At 39.8% G+C, this 16,097-nt stretch overlaps 1 protein-coding gene across 1 annotated transcript in view; it reads left to right on the top strand.

Moving 5' to 3' along the window:
* NECAB1 (N-terminal EF-hand calcium binding protein 1) overlaps window positions 1-16,097 on the top strand; it is a gene marked incomplete at both ends in the record, with an annotated part of 279,877 nt that overhangs the window by 255,084 nt on the left and 8,696 nt on the right. Inside the window, one exon of the mRNA XM_082858688.1 lies at window positions 13,349-13,461. Within this exon, the coding sequence (XP_082714814.1) occupies window positions 13,349-13,461 (113 nt within the window). The remainder of the gene's footprint in view (window positions 1-13,348; window positions 13,462-16,097) is intronic.

The raw sequence follows: 16,097 nt of genomic DNA on the forward strand, positions 1-16,097 counted from the left end.
GTGCTGTGTGTTTCTCTGTCTTCTAATTTTGCTTAACTTACTGTGTTTGTGGTCTCCTTTTCGCAGGCTGCACGTTCATAGTTCCCATTGTTTTTGTTGTCTGTCCCCAGTGGCTAAGGTTGGTTCAATGGGTTTTGTAGGCTTCCTGGTGGAGGGGACTAGTGCCTGTGTTCTGGCGGATGAGGCTGGATCTTGTCTTTCTGGTGGGCAGGTCCATGCCTGGTGGTGTGTTTTGGGGTGTCTGTGGCCTTATTATGATTTTAGGCAGCCTCTGTGCTAATGGATGTTGTTTTGTTCCTGTCTTGCTAGTTGTTTGGTCTATGTTGTCCAGCACTGTAGCTTGCTGGTCATTGAGTGGAGCTGGGTCTTGGCATTGAGATGGAGATCTCTTCTGGGAGATTTTCACTGTTTGATATTACGTGGAGCTGGGAGGTCTCTTGTGGAGCAGTGTCCTGAACTTGGCTCTCCCACCTCAGTGGCACAGCCTTGACACCTGGCTGGAGCACCAAGAGCCTTTTCTCCACATGGCTCAGAATAAAAGAGAGGAGAGAAAGAAAGAAAGAAAGAAAAAGAAAGAAAGAAAGAAAGAAAAAAAGAAAGGGAGAAAGAAAGAAGAAAAAGAAAGAAAGAAAGAAAAAAGAAAGAAGATAAAAAATAAAATAATATAAAACTATTAAAATAAAAAATAATTATTGAGACAAAAAAAATTTAATTAAAAAAAAAAGGGACAGACAGAACCCTAGGACAGATGGTAAAAACAAAGCTATACAGACAAAATCACACACAGAAGCATACACATACACATTCACAAAAAGAGAAAAAGGGAAAAAAAATATATATCATTGCTCCCAAGGTCCACCTCCTCAATTTGGGATGATTCATTGTCTATTCAGGTATTCCACAGATGCAGGGTACATCCAGTTCCTTGTGGAGATTTAATCCACTGCTCCTGAGGCTGCTGGGAGAGATTTCCCTTTCTTTTCTGTGTTCGCACAGCTCCTGGGGTTCAGCTTTGGATTTGGACCCGCCTCTGCATGTAGGTCACCTGAGGGCGTCTCTTCTTCACTCAGACAGTACAGGGTTAAAGTAGCAGCTGATTCGGGGCCTCTGGCCTGCTCAGGCCGGGGCGAGGGAGGGGTACAGATGCGGGGCAAGCTGCAGTGGCAGAAACCAGCATGACATTACACCAGACTGAGGCGCACCATGCATACTGCCAGGGAAGTTGTCGCTGGATCATGGGACCCTGGCAATGGCAGGCTGCACAGGCTCCCGGGAGGGGAGGTGTGGATAGTGACCTGTGCTTCCACACAGGTTTCTTGGTGGCTGCAGCAGCAGGCTTAGCATCTCATGCCCATCTCTGGTGTCCGTGGTGATAGCTGCGGCTTGTGCCTGTGTCTGGAGCTCCTTTAAGCATCTCTCTTAATTCCCTTTCCTCATGCACCAGGAAATAAAGAGGCAAGAAAACGTCTCTTGCTTCTTTGGTACCTCTAGACTTTTTCCCAGACTTCCTCCCAGCTAGCTGTGGCGCACTAGCACCCTTCAGGCTGTGTTCACCCAGCCAACCCCAGGCCTCTCCCTGGGATCCGACCGAATCCCAAGCCTCAGCTCCCAGTACCCAACTGTCCCGGTGGGTGAGCAGACAAGCCTCTCTCGCTGGTGAGTGCAGGTCTGCACCGATCCTCTGAGTGGGAATCTCTCCACTCTGCCCTCCACACCCCTGTTGCTGAATTTTCCACCATGGCTCTGAAGCTTCCCCCCTCCGCCACCCACGGTCTCCACCCACGAAAGGGCTTCCTAGTGGGTGGAAAACTTTCCTCCTTCACAGCTCCCTCCCACTGGTGCAGGTCCCCTCCCTATTCTGTTGTCTTTTTTTTTTTCTTTTGCCCTACCCAGGTACGTGGGCAGTTTCTTGGCTTTTAGGAGGTCTGAGGTTTTCTGCCAGCGTTCAGTAGGAGTTGTTCCACATGTAGATGTATTTCTGATGTATCTGTGGGGAGGAAGATGATCTCTGTGTCTTACTCTTCCACCATCTTGAAGCTCTCTCTATTATTACTACTTTTAAATTTTGTTATTTTAATAACCTTATTTATTTTGTTATCTTAATTTTTTTTCTCTCTATTTTTCCTGCGTTTTCTTCTGAGCTGTGTGGCTAACAGTGTCCTGATGCTCTGGCCTGATGTCAGGCCTGAGTTTCTGAGCAGGGAGAGTTGAGTTCAGGACATGGGACCACCAGAGAACTCCTGGCCCCATGTGATATCAATCAGTGAGAGCTCTCCCAGAGATCTCCATCTCAACACTAAGCCCCAGCTCCACCCAACCACCAGCAAGCCCCAGTGCTGGACTCCTAATGCCAAACAACTAGCAAGATAGGAAAACAACCCCACCCATTCACAGAGAGGTATCCTAAAATCATACTAAGTTCACAGACACCCAAAACACAACAGCAGACATGGTCCTTCCACCAGAAAGACAAGATCCAGCCCCACCCACCAGAACACAGGCACCAGTGCCCTCCACCAGAAACTCTACACAAACCACTGAATCAACCTTTCCCACTGGGGGAAGACACTAAAAACAGCAGGAACTACAAACCTGCAGGCTTTGAAAAGGAGACCCCCAAACACAGTAAGTTAAACAAAATGGGAAGACAGAGAAATATGCATCAGATGAAGAAGCAAGGTAAAAACCCACCAGACCAAATAAATGAGGAGGAAATAGTCAGTCTACCTGAAAAAGAATTCAGAGTAAGTATAGAGAAGAAGATCCAAAATCTTGGAAATAGAATGGAGAAAATACAAGAAACTTTTAACAAGGCCTAGAAGAACTAAAGAGCAAACAAACAATGATGAACAACAAAGTAAATGAAATTTAAAATTCTCTAGAAGGAATCAATAGCAGAATAAATAGGCAGAAGAACAGATAAATGACCTGGAGAATAAAATACTGGAAATAAATACTGCAGAGCAGAATATAGGAAAAAGAATGAAAAGAATTGTGGACAGTCTCAGAGATGTCTGGGACAACATTAAATGCACCAATATTCAAATTATAGGGTTCCCAGAGAAGAAGAGAAAAAGAAAGGAACTGAGAAAATATTTGAATAACTTATAGTTAACAACTTCCCTAACATGGGAAACGAAATAGTCAATCAATTCCAGGAAATGCAGAGAGTCCCCTATGGGATAAATTCATGGAGAAACATGCCAAGACACATCTTAATCAAACTATCAAAAATTAAATTCAAAGAAAAAATGTAAAAGCAGCAAGGGAAAAGCAACAAATAACATACAAGGGAATCCCCATAAGGTTAACGGCTGATCTTTCAGCAAAAACTCTGCAAGCCAGAAGAGGGTGGAAGGACATATTTAAAATGATGAAAGGGAAAAACCTACAACCAAGATTACTGTACCAGCAAGGATGTCATTCACATTCAACAAAGAAATTAAAACCTTTACAGACAAGCAAAAGTTAAGAGAATTCAGTACCACCAAACCAGCTTTTCAACAAATGCTAAAGGAACTTCTCTAGACAGGAAACACAAGAGAAGGAAAAGACCTACAGAAACAAACCCAAAACAATTAAGAAATTGGTAATAGGAACATACATATAGATAATTACATTAAATGTAAATGGATTAAATGCTCCAACCAAAAGACATAGACTGGCTGAATGGATACAAAAACAAGACATATATATATGCTGTCTACAAGAGACCCACTTCAAACCTAGCGGTTCATACAAACTGAAAGTGAGGAGATGGAAAAAGGTATTCCATGCAATGGAAATCAAAAGAAATCTGGAGTGGCAATTCTCATATCAGACAAAATAGACTTTAAAATAAAGACCACTACAGGAGACAAAGAAGGACACTTCATAATGATCAAGGGATCATTCCAAGCAGAAGAACAATAATTGTAAATATTTATGCACCCAACATAGGAGCGCCTCAACACATAAGGCTAATGCTAACAGCCATAAAAGGGAAAATCGACAGTAACACAATCATAGTAGGAGACTTTAACACCCCACTTTCATCAATGCAAAGAGCATCCAAAATGAAAATAAATAAGGAAACACAAGCTTTAAATGAAACATTAAAAAAGATGGAGTTAATTGATATTTATAGGACATTCCATCCAAAAACAACATAATACACTTTTTTCTCAGTAGCTCATGGATCATTCTTTAGGATAGATCATATCTTGGGTCACAAATCAAGCCTTGGTAAATTTAAGAAAACTGAAATCATATCAAGTACCTTTTCTGACCACAACACTATGAGACTAGATATCAATTATAGGGAAAAAAAAAACTGTAAAAAGTATGAAAACATGGAGGTTAAACAATATGCTACTAAATAACCAAGAGATCTCTGAAGAAATCAGAAAGGAAATCAAAAAACATCTAGAAACAAATCACAATGGAAACACAATGACCCAAAACCTATCGGATGCAACAAGAGGGAAGTTTATAGCAATACAATCCTACCTCAAGAAACAAGAAAAATCTCAAATAAAAAACATAACCTTACACCTAAAGCAATTAGAGAAAGAAGCACACACACACACACACACACACACACACACAAAACCCCAAAGTTATCAGAAGGAAAGTAATCATAAAATCAGATCAGAAATAAATGAAAAAGAAATGAAGAAAACTATAGCAAAGATCAATAAAACTAAAATCTGGTTCTTTGAGAAGAAAAACTAAATTGATAAACCATTAGCCAGGCTCATTAAGAAAAAAAAGAGAGAAGAATAAAATTAAGAGAATTAGAAATGAAAAAGGAGAAGTAACAACTGACACTGCAGAAATACAAAGGATCATGAGAGATTACTACAGGCGACTATGTGGCAATAAAATGGACAACCTGGAAGAAATAGACAAATTCTTAGAAAAGCACAACCTTCCGAGACTGAACCAGAAAGAATTAGAAAATATAAACAGACCAATCACAAGCACTGAAATTGAAACTGTGATTAAAAAATCTTCCAACAAACAAAAGCCCAGGACCAGATGGCTTCACAGGTGAATTCTATCAAACATTTAGAGACGAGCTAACACTGATCCTTCACAAACTCTTCCAAAATATAGCAAAGGGAGGAACACTCCCAAACTCATTCTATGAGGCCACCATCACCCTGATACCAAAACCAGACAAAGATATCATACGAAACAAACTACAGGTCAATATCACTGATGCGGCTGCTTCCCACTAGCTATCTACCTTACGTTTGGTAGTGTATATATGTCCATGTCTCTTTATCGCTTTGTCACCGTTTACCCTTCCCCCTCCCCATAGCCTCAAGTCCATTCTCTAGTAAGTCTGTGTCTTTATTCCTGTTTCACCCCTAGGTTTTTCATGACATTTTTTTTTTTAAATTCCATATATATGTGTTAGCATACGGTATTTGTCTCTCTCTTTCTGACTTACTTCACTCTGTATGACAGACTCTAGGTCTATCCACCTCATTACAAATAGCTCAATTTCGTCTCTTTTTATGGCTGAGTAATATTCCATTGTATATATGTGACCGCCTGGAGGGGTGGGATAGGGAGGGTGGGAGGGAGGGAGACGCAAGCGGGAAGAGATATGGGAATATATGTATATATATAACTGATTCATTTTGTTGTGAAGCTGAAACTAACATACCATTGTAAAGCAATTATACTCCAATAAAGATGTTAAAAAAAAAATAAAATAAAATTAACTTTAAAAAAAAAAAATCACTGATGAACATAGATGCAAAAATCCTCAACAAAATACTAGTAAACAGAATCCAACAGCACACTAAAGGATCATACACCCTGATCAAGTGGGGTTTATCCCAGGAACGCAGGGATTCTTCAATATACACAAATCTATCAATGTGATACACCATATTAACAAATTTAAGAATAAAAACAATATGATAATCTCAATAAATGCAGAAAAACTATCAACAAAATTCAACACTGATTTATGATAAAAACCCTCCATAAAGTGGGCATAGAGGGAACTTACCTCAACATAATGAAGGCCATATATGACAAATCCACAGCCAACATCATTCTCAATGGTGAAAAACTGAAACCATTTCCACTAAGATCAGGAACAAGCCAAGATAGCCCACTCTCATAGCTATTATGCAACATAGTTTTGGAAGTTTTAGTCACAGCAATCAGAGACAAAAAGAAATAAAAGGAATCCAAATTGGAAAAGAAGAAGTAAAACTGTCACTGCAGATGACATGATACTATACATAGAGAATCCCAAAGATGCTAGCAGAAAGCTACTAGAGCTAAACAATGAATTTGGTAAAGTAGCAGGATACAAAATTAATGCACAGAAATCTCTTGCTTTCCTATACACTAATGATGAAAAATCTGAAAGAGAAATTAAGGAAAGACTCCCATTTACCGTTGCAACAAAAAGAACAAAATACCTAGGAATAAACCTACCTAAGGAGGCAGAAGACCTGTATGCAGAAAACTTACAGTTTATAGACACTGATGAAAGAAATTAAAGATGATACAAACAGATGGATAGATATACCATGTTCTTGGATTGGAACAATCAACATTGTGAAAGTGACTATACTACCCAAAACAGTCTACAGATTCAGTGCAATCCCTATCAAAATACCAATGGCATTTTTCAAAGAACTAGAAAAAAAATTTCACAATTTGTATGGAAACACAAAAGACCCCAAGTACCCAAAGCAATCTTGAGAAAAAGAAACAGAGCTGGAGGAATCAGGCTCCCTGACTTCAGACTATACTACAAAGCTACAGTAATCAAGAGAGTATGGTAGTGGCACAAAAACAGAAATATAGATCAATGGAACATGATAGAAAGCCCAAAGATAAACCCATGCACATATGGTCACCTTATCTTTGATAAAGGAGGCAAGAATATACAATGGAGAAAGATAGCCTCTTCAATAAGTGGCGCTGGGAAAACTGGACAGCTACATGTTAAAGAATACAACTAGAACACTTCCTAACACCAGACACAAAAATAAACTCAAAATGGATTAAAGATCTAAATGTAAGACCAGACACTATAAAACTCTTAGAGGAGAACATCAGCAGAACACTCTGTGACATAAATCACAGCAACATCCTTTTTGACCCACCTCCTAGAGAAATGGAAATAAAAACAAAAATAAACAAATGGGACCTAATGAAACTTAAAAGCCCAGCAAAGGAAACCATAAACAAGATGAAAAGACAACCCTCAGAATGGGAGAAGATATTTGCAAATGAAAAAACTGACAAAGGATTAATCTCCAAATATACAATCAGTTCCTGCAGCTCAGTATCAAAAAACAAATAATCCAATTCAAAAATGCGCAGAAGACCTAAATAGACATTTCTCCAAAGAAGACATACTGATTGCCAACAAACAAATGAAAGGATGCTCAACATCACTAATCATTAGGGAATCCAAATCAAAACTACAGTGAGGGGCTTCCCTGGTGGTGCAGTGGTTGAGTTCGCCTGTCGAAGCAGGGGACACAGGTTCATGCCCCGGTCTGGGAAGATCCCACATGCTGTGGAGTGGCTAGGCCCGTGAGCCATGGCCGCTAAGCCTGCGCGTCCAGAGCCTGTGCTCCGCAACGGGAGAGGCCATAACAGTGAGAGGCCCACGTACCGCAAAAAAAAAAAAAACAAAAAAAAAAAACACAGTGATGTATCACCCAACACTGGTCAGAATGGCCATCATAAAACATCTACAAACAATAAATCCTGCAGAGGGTGTGGAGAAAAGGGAACCCTCTCTCACTGTTGGTGGGGTAATGTAAATTGATACAGCCACTATGGAATACAGTATGGAGGTTTCTTCAAAAACTAAAAGTAGAACTACCATATGACCCAGCAATCCCACTACTGGGCATATACCCTGAGAGAACCATAAATCAAAGAGAGTCATGTATCAGAATGTTCACTGCAGGACTATTTGCAATAACCAGGACATGGAAGCAACCTAATTGTTCACTGACAGATGTGGCACATATATACAATGGCATATTACTCAGTCATAAAAAGAAACGAAATTGAGTTATTAGTACTGAGGTGGACGGACCTAGAGTCTGTCATACAGAGTGAAGTAAGTCAGAAAGAGAAAAAAAAAAAAACATATGCTAACACATATATATGGAATCTGAAAAAAAAAAAAAGTTCTGATGAACCCAGGGGCAGGACTTGAATAGAGATGTAGACATAGAGGGTGGACTTGAGGACATGGTGAAGGGGAATGGGAAGCTGGAACAAAGTGAGAGAGTAGCATTGACATATATACCTACCAAATGTAAAATAGATAGCTAGAGAGAAGCAGCTGCATTGCATAGGGAGATCAGCACATTGCTTTGTGACCACCTAGAGGGGTGGGATAGGGATGGTGGGAGTGAGACGCAAGAGGGAAGTGTTATGGGGATATAAGGTTATGTATAGCTGATTCACTCTTTTATACAGCAGAAATTAACACAACATTGTGAAGCAATTATACTCCAGTAAAGATGTTAACAAAAAGTCAATATAATTTTAAACAAAGTTTTATCACATTCTGGTGCTTTTCAAAAACTGTTAACTTTTCTTGAGCACATTATTTTTGTATATATACACTAGAATACCTTTTCATACAATAGGAGTTTACAAATCTAATATCTTTTTTTTTCCTTCTGTATCCTCATTAAAGCTACGAATAATATTTTGTGAGTAAATTAATTCTGCCATGCACTTTAATGTGTTTTGTGGGCTATTGCCAACTAATATGTCTGAGACTTTCAAAACATAGTCTTGCTTTGCAGTAGCTGTTAAGAGACTCCAACAAGAACACACAAGGAAGGTTCTGATGTTTCTGAAGAATGCTTGGAACACAGTTGTAAATGTAGTAAATAGAGACAGAATAACATAAAACAAATTGGTTGTGTTTAAAACATTCCTTTGTCTCCAGTTATTTAAAAAGCTGATATTTCTTGAAATAAAAAGATCCAAGAAATCAGAGGTACACTCAACTGTAATGTAACGTCACTGGCAAATACTATTCAGTAAACCTGGATTAACCTTTCATAATTAGCACTTCTCAGCCCAAGAAATCCCTAATATTCCACCCTAATTCCATTGTAACAAAATCCCTGTAAGGTAAGTCATAAAAGCAACACTAACCCCTTCCAAAGCAGAGAAACAAAAATGTAGCACTATTTTCTACCATGAAAGAAAGTTCTGGGCTGGCCATTTACATTATAGGATCTCAGATTTCAGTAAGGATTAAAGGCTGTATATTTTAAACAAGAGACATATAGAAATATCATGAAGCTATTAGGACCCCTTCCCTACTTCTCCCATACTCCATATACCACATCTTAACCTAGCCAGCATAGAAAAATATAAGGATTTTCTTTGGACCTTAGAAAGTCTACCTTAAATTACCCAAGATTCAAAAAGCTCCACTTGTCACAGTAGTCATAAAATGCAGGCAGATTATCTGGGCCCCTTTATAAGTTTATTTCTTTGTGTACATATCTGAGGAAAAGAGGGGAAAGAAGTGCCTTGTTTGGATTGCAAAGTAAATTTAATTTTTCCAAATCATATTCACATCTATGTATATAAGTAAATGAACCATTTAGCTATTGCTATATAGCAAACCACCCAAAAGTGAATGGCTTAAACCACAATTCTGCATGTAGGCAATTTAGGGCGAGATCATCTTGGTGGTCTCAGCTGGCTCCCTTTTGGCGTCTGTAATCAGCTGCATGCCAGCTTTACTGATCTTAGCTGGGCTTTCTCATATGTCTAGGTCCTCAGCTAAGATGAATCCACTGACTCAGCTTTGTTTTATGTGGTTTTAATCCTCCAGCATAGGGGTTGGCAAAACTACAGCTCACTGCCTGTCTTTATATATAAGTTTTCACTGGAATAGAGCCATACCCATTTGTTTATTTATTGCCTATGTTTGCTTTCACAATAAAACAGGGGAGTTGAGTAGTTGTGACAGGAACCATATGGCCTTCAAAGCCTAAAACCTTTACTATCTGGCCCTTTACATAAAATGTTTGCTTGGGGCTTCCCTGGTGGCGCAGTGGTTGAGAGTCCGCCTGCTGATGCAGGGGACATGGGTTTGTGCCCCGTTCCGGAAGGATCCCACGTGCCGCGGAGCCGCTGAGCCTGCACATCCGGAGCCTGTGCTCCGCAACGGGAGAGGCCACAACAGTGAGAGGCCCACGTACGGCAAAAAAACAAACAAAAAAAAGTTTGCTGACCCCTGCTCTAGCAGGGCTCATTTACATGGCAATGTCAGGGATCCAGCAAAAGAGTGGAAACTCACAAGGTCTCTTGGGGCCTAAATTTGAAACCACCACAGCGTCACTTCTGCCATGTTCTGTTGGCCAAAGCAAGTTAGAAGTCCAGCCCAGATCCAAGAAAAGGGGAAATAGAATCCATGTCTAGATGGAGAAGTAAAAAGTCACATTTCAAAGGGCATGGGTTCCGGGAGCAGTGAAGGACTCTGGTCATATTTACAACCTGCCTCACTAGATCACATAACAATTGCCTTCAGACTAAAAGAATTGTGATGGAATAGGTGGATATATTTATAATATTTCATTAGGAAAGCCCATAAGAATCATGTGAGTCACTGTTCATCAAATACCTGACCTGTAGATTTTTATCAAAAGGATGTATCCATAATTATTTTGGTAGAGATTATCTTTAGCACAAAGTGAGAGAGTGGCATGGACATATATACACTACCAAATGTAAAATAGATAGCTAGTGGGAAGCAGCCGCATAGCACAGGGATATCAGCTCGGTGCTTTGTGACCATCTAGAGGGGTGGGATAGGGAGGGTGGGAGGGAGGGAGACGTAAGAGGGAAGAGATATGGGAACATATGTATAACTGATTCACTTTGTTATAAAGCAGAAACTAACACACCACTGTAAAGCAATTATACTCCAATAAAGATGTTACAGAAAACAAAAACAAACAGAAAAAAAAACTAGGCCCTGGGAGAGTCAGATAGGAGGCTGATTGTTCATTATACAACCTTAGGAGATAGTTATTGACTTTGATTCCTGATCCTGAAGGGAAATAAGATAAAGCTCAATTAAAATTACTGAACTCATTTAGGTGACTAGGTTATGGAAACAAATAGACCCAAGATGTAGGATGATTCCAATGCAATAAAAGTTTTCCTAGTAAATAGTCCACACAATGATTCAGGGACACAGACTTCTCTCACCTATGGGCCTGCCAGTCCTAAGGCAGGTCTTCATCTTACTAGCAGAAAAGAAAAAGAGAAGGTGGAGGAGGCTCACATCTTTCCTGAAAGTCTTGGCTCAAAAGTAGTACACAGCACTTCTGCTCATATTCTGTTGGTGAGAACTCATCAGTTGGCTACACCTAACTGCAAGGGATAATGGAATTTGTAAGTCTAACTCTATATCTGGAAAGAAGAAAGAAATGGATTTTGATGAACAGTTTGGAGTCTGTGCCATAGTCTACCTTCTGGTCATCAGATGTTCATTTGCACCTTTCTTTTCACATTTATAGAACACATTACCTTCATAAGGGAGACCGCCCAAAGTCTCCTCCAGTTACTGCTTCTAGCTCAAATCCAGGATCCCTGGATGATGTTTAGTCTTATCTGTAAGGTTAGGATGTAGCCCTTTAAAGTCTGAAATGCCCAACCCCTGCACACACACAGATAAAATATACAATGATAAAACTAGGCCAGGATAAATGCCATAAAACTGCCACTCAGAAAACAGATGAATAGGAAATACACAACATTTACAGGTTAGTTGCAACGATGAATTCATGCTGGGAAGGTATTTTAATGAAGGAAGTTCCACTATTAGACACCAGATCTCCATTCTAAGAGGAACCCTGTTTTCTGTTCTTCTTTAAGAGTTTCTTCTTGGTCCATTACCATCCATGACCACGCCTGAGTCAGCCCATTGTGGAACATTACCTTTCTTGGGGGTTATGCAGTATTCACAGCCTGCTTCCAGCTCATATGAGTTTGGGGGCCCAAATATTATTTTAAGCCTTAAATAGTCAAAGGATTTTAACACAAGGATCAAAATTTATTTGGCAATACAGTTGGTCAAAATTTTAGTAGAATTCTGATCAATTTACATACAATAAGTTTCATGGGCCATACCTAAAATTACTTCTTAGACACAGTGTTCAAGACTTGTTTATTTCTTTGCTAAAACCTATGAAGACAAGAATTCTATCTTAATCCATCACTGTATACTAGAATCCAGCATTTACTAATTCCCTGTAGGAACACAAAGTAGGAACATTTGTTCAATATAAAAAGTGCCTAACATAATACCTACAATATAATTAGTGTTCATCCAATGGTAGCTGTTAACATTAAGAGAGAAGCTCATTGGAATTGGAGATAGCAAAACAGGGGCTTAATTCTAGCTCTGCTTCTACATAGCTGGGTAAGATCATGCAAGTTAGTTTCCTCATATTCTAAATCTTTCTCACATTATTGTTGTTGCTTTGCACTTTTATAATTCACCTCCAATCCTTGTTTTTTTTGCACTTTTATGATTCACTACCAACAATTGATGAGGAAAGGACTAATCTTGAGATCAAAATACCATGAGAAGCCCATAGGCATATCTTTAGGAAAGTATTCAAACTACAGGTGCTATAAGGGTAATAGGATTTGTTACAAGAATCAGTTGTCATCCAACCCAGCATGATCCATTAAACACAGGCTTCATCTAATGCCATGAGATTTGAGTGGGGCCTATTATAGGTGGTTAATTGTTTGAGAACCCTGTGATGGTTTATGTAGCTTTGGAAATGCATCAGTGAACACATATTTTTTGAAATTTGGTTGTTTGTAATGAAATTCATAATATGTCTAATATCACAAAATAGCCAAGGAGAAGCTGGAGCTGTGCACTGTGTACAATAAAACTTCTCTTTAAAATTTGGTAAGTGACTTTAGGTCAGTGATTCCAACCCTGGCTGCACATTAAAGTCATTTGGAGGGGTTTTTATGAATACCAGTGCGTGAACCTCACTCCAGAGATTCTGATATAAATGTAATTTTAAAACCTCCCCAGTGATTCTGATGGAGAACCACTGCTTTTAAAAGGGAAATATGTCATCATGAAGGACACCTTTTTTAGTGCCTGTTACTAGAGGCAAGAAAATATCCTGCCTATACTACAGCTTTTATACAGTGTTATTACTTGGACTAGTCATGGCCTTTTTAGTCATTTTTAGATGAAAAATTGTTTGTTTTGTGAGGAGGGATGGGATGAGCAGTAGGGGGTTGGCTTAGGGAGGCTCCATGATAGTCAACAAAGTAACACTTGCCCCTTCCTCTGCAGCACATCATGCTTGTGCAGCGTCAGATGTCTGTGAGAGAAGAGGACTTGGAAGAATTCCAACTCGCTCTGAAACACTATGTGGAGAGCGCTTCCTCCCAAAGTGGTTGCTTGCGGTAAGTGCTCCTGTGCATGTGTCTTATATGAAGGTGGGGTCTGGAGGACTGGTATTTGAGAATCTTCATCTAAAGTTATGCTGGTCATTCTAGCCCTCGGGGTGATGCATTTTGCAGAGTTAAACAGGCTGTTTTCTCTTTTATCCTTGGACTCTGTGTGGATTTGAGCATTAGGAGCACCAAGGGAAGTCAAATAGACTGAAATTCCTCCTTTTGCATCCAGGCAGACTCACACTCTGATTTAAATCATCTCTGGTATATGAGGCCTCAACTCTAGTGCATCTAGCTCTGATTGCTACTTTGAGAGTGTGCCCTATGGCCTAATAACCACCATTTCAGCCATTCATTATGAAATTGCACCATCTCTGAAGTCTTGATGGCAGGACTTTGTCATTTAAAAAAAAAAAAAGTTATTTCCATGGCCACTCCAGCTCAGGCTTCTGTTATCTCAGGCTACTAAAATATACTAACTATACCTCATCTTCAGTTTCTCTACTCCAAGTAGTCCGAGAAACAACTACTACAATTATAATTTCCCGGAAACAATTATCAAAGAATTCTCTTACTCAGAAACCTGCAATAACTATCTAATGAGTAGCTTATCAAATGCCAGAAGTTTATCCTGACCCTACAATTATACTACCAACAGACCCCAGAGATCCACAGCACTGCTACCATTTGTTCTCCCTCACCTGAACACTATGCCTCAACAGTGCCCAGCTGCATATTGCCTTTCCAGCATAATCTATTGTCTTACCGCTGTGCCTTCGATCTGGCCACTCTCCTTCCCAGAAGTGTGCACCCAGCTTCAGGTCTCTGCCAGACCATGCTCTACCTTATGCCAAAGATCAAACTCACCCGCTCCTGGAAAACTGCCACAACCAAATCCACCCCTACCTTAGGAGCTTGTTTAAATTGTATTTCACAATACTCTTAGAACATTGGGAAAGCTTTTTAGCACATGTATGCATGCATGTATGTGCACACAGAAACACATACTTTATGTCTCTTTGGTGTTCCTCCCAGTAATTACTAGTTATATTTTATTCACACTCTGGTAGAATACTTCTGCAGCTAAGAAGTCTGGCTCTGGAATTAAACATGGGTTGTATTAACTTTGTGGGTTTGGGAAAGAGAAAAACAAATACCGTATGCTAACACATATATATGGAATCTAAAAAAAAAAAAAGGTTCTGAAGAACGTGGGGGCAGGACAGGAATAAAGATGCAGACGTAGAGAACAGACTTGACACAGGGAAGGGGAAGGGGAAGTTGGGATGAAGTGAGAGAGTAGCATTGACATATATACACTACCAAATGTAAAATAGATAGCTAGTGGGATGCAGCCTCATAGCACAGGGAGATCAGCTCGGTGCTTGTGACCACCAGAGGGATGGGATAGGGAGGGTGGGAGGGAGATGCAAGAGGGAGGGGATTTGGGAGTATTATGTATACATATAGCTGATTCACTTTGTTATATAGCAGCAACTAACACAACATTGTAAAGCAATTTTACTCCAACGAAGATGTTTAAAAAAAAAATTACTGAAAAACCCAAGCAGAGCAATTGTGTGACCCATGTATAACACACACACACACACACACACACACACACACACACATTTTTTGATTACTCTTTTCGCATATTTTGTAATCATGAAGGCTTATTTAATCCCTGTGTTTGGCACGGGGAGGTACCAACTGAATATATATGATGCACACAGTGTATTCTCAAAACCATGCATGACTTCGGAAAGTTGAGAATAGTTTCTGCTTCCAAGGATCTAGGAAACCAGTTGGGAAAATAGGATACTCATTCATGAACAATTAAAGCCATGTTCTTGGCCTTAATTTCACAGCTGTTAAGTAGAATAAAATGATTTCTGAAGTCACTCTCAGCTACCAAATTCTAGAATTTGTATGTATTCTGAACTCCATGTCAAGGATGTAGGGAAGATGAATGTGGAACTGCATTGTAAGAATCAACCCTGGGAGTTGTACTATGGCCAAAGAAACATCCTTAAGAACTCATGGTACCCTGTGGCACATTGAACCATTAATTTATCAGCATTTTTATATAGACAAAATAAATGGGTGGCCGTAGTGTGGTGGAGAATTGTGGGAACTATCCCTCCTGTGTGCCCCTTACTCCAGTGATTAGGCTCTGTGAGTTAAGGTAGGCCACCCGGGGAACAGAGGAAGCCAAGACGAAGTGTGTCCTGTTCCGGATGAGCCAAGCTACCTTAGGTAAGATGTTCAACCCCAACCGTTCCTGAGCTACATCATTTTTCCCCATTTCACTGACATTTTCCAGCTCCTGGAATGTTCAAGGTGTCCTGGAGCTCAGGGCTGAAGCTCTAAGTGACCTTATCCAGAGACAGCTTAGCCAAAGAACTCTTGCTTTAGCCAGTGAGTTTTTAAGTGCCACAGGAAGTATGAATACATTGAGGAGGAAGACTGAGGGTGTTTAAGTTAGTACAGTCACAAAGCAAAAGCTCAGAGTTACATCATGTAATTTTAAGTTTGCAAATAATTGAAAGCTAATCATTCAAGCCCTAAGCCCTTTTAACAGAAATATTGCTGACTGAAGTTTCTAAAAATTTTATCATTAACCTTTTCTTGCTATCTCAGTGTCA

The sequence above is a fragment of the Leucopleurus acutus genome (genome assembly GCF_964270905.1).
Source record: "Leucopleurus acutus genome assembly, chromosome: 17".
Classification (NCBI taxonomy): domain Eukaryota; kingdom Metazoa; phylum Chordata; class Mammalia; order Artiodactyla; family Delphinidae; genus Leucopleurus; species Leucopleurus acutus.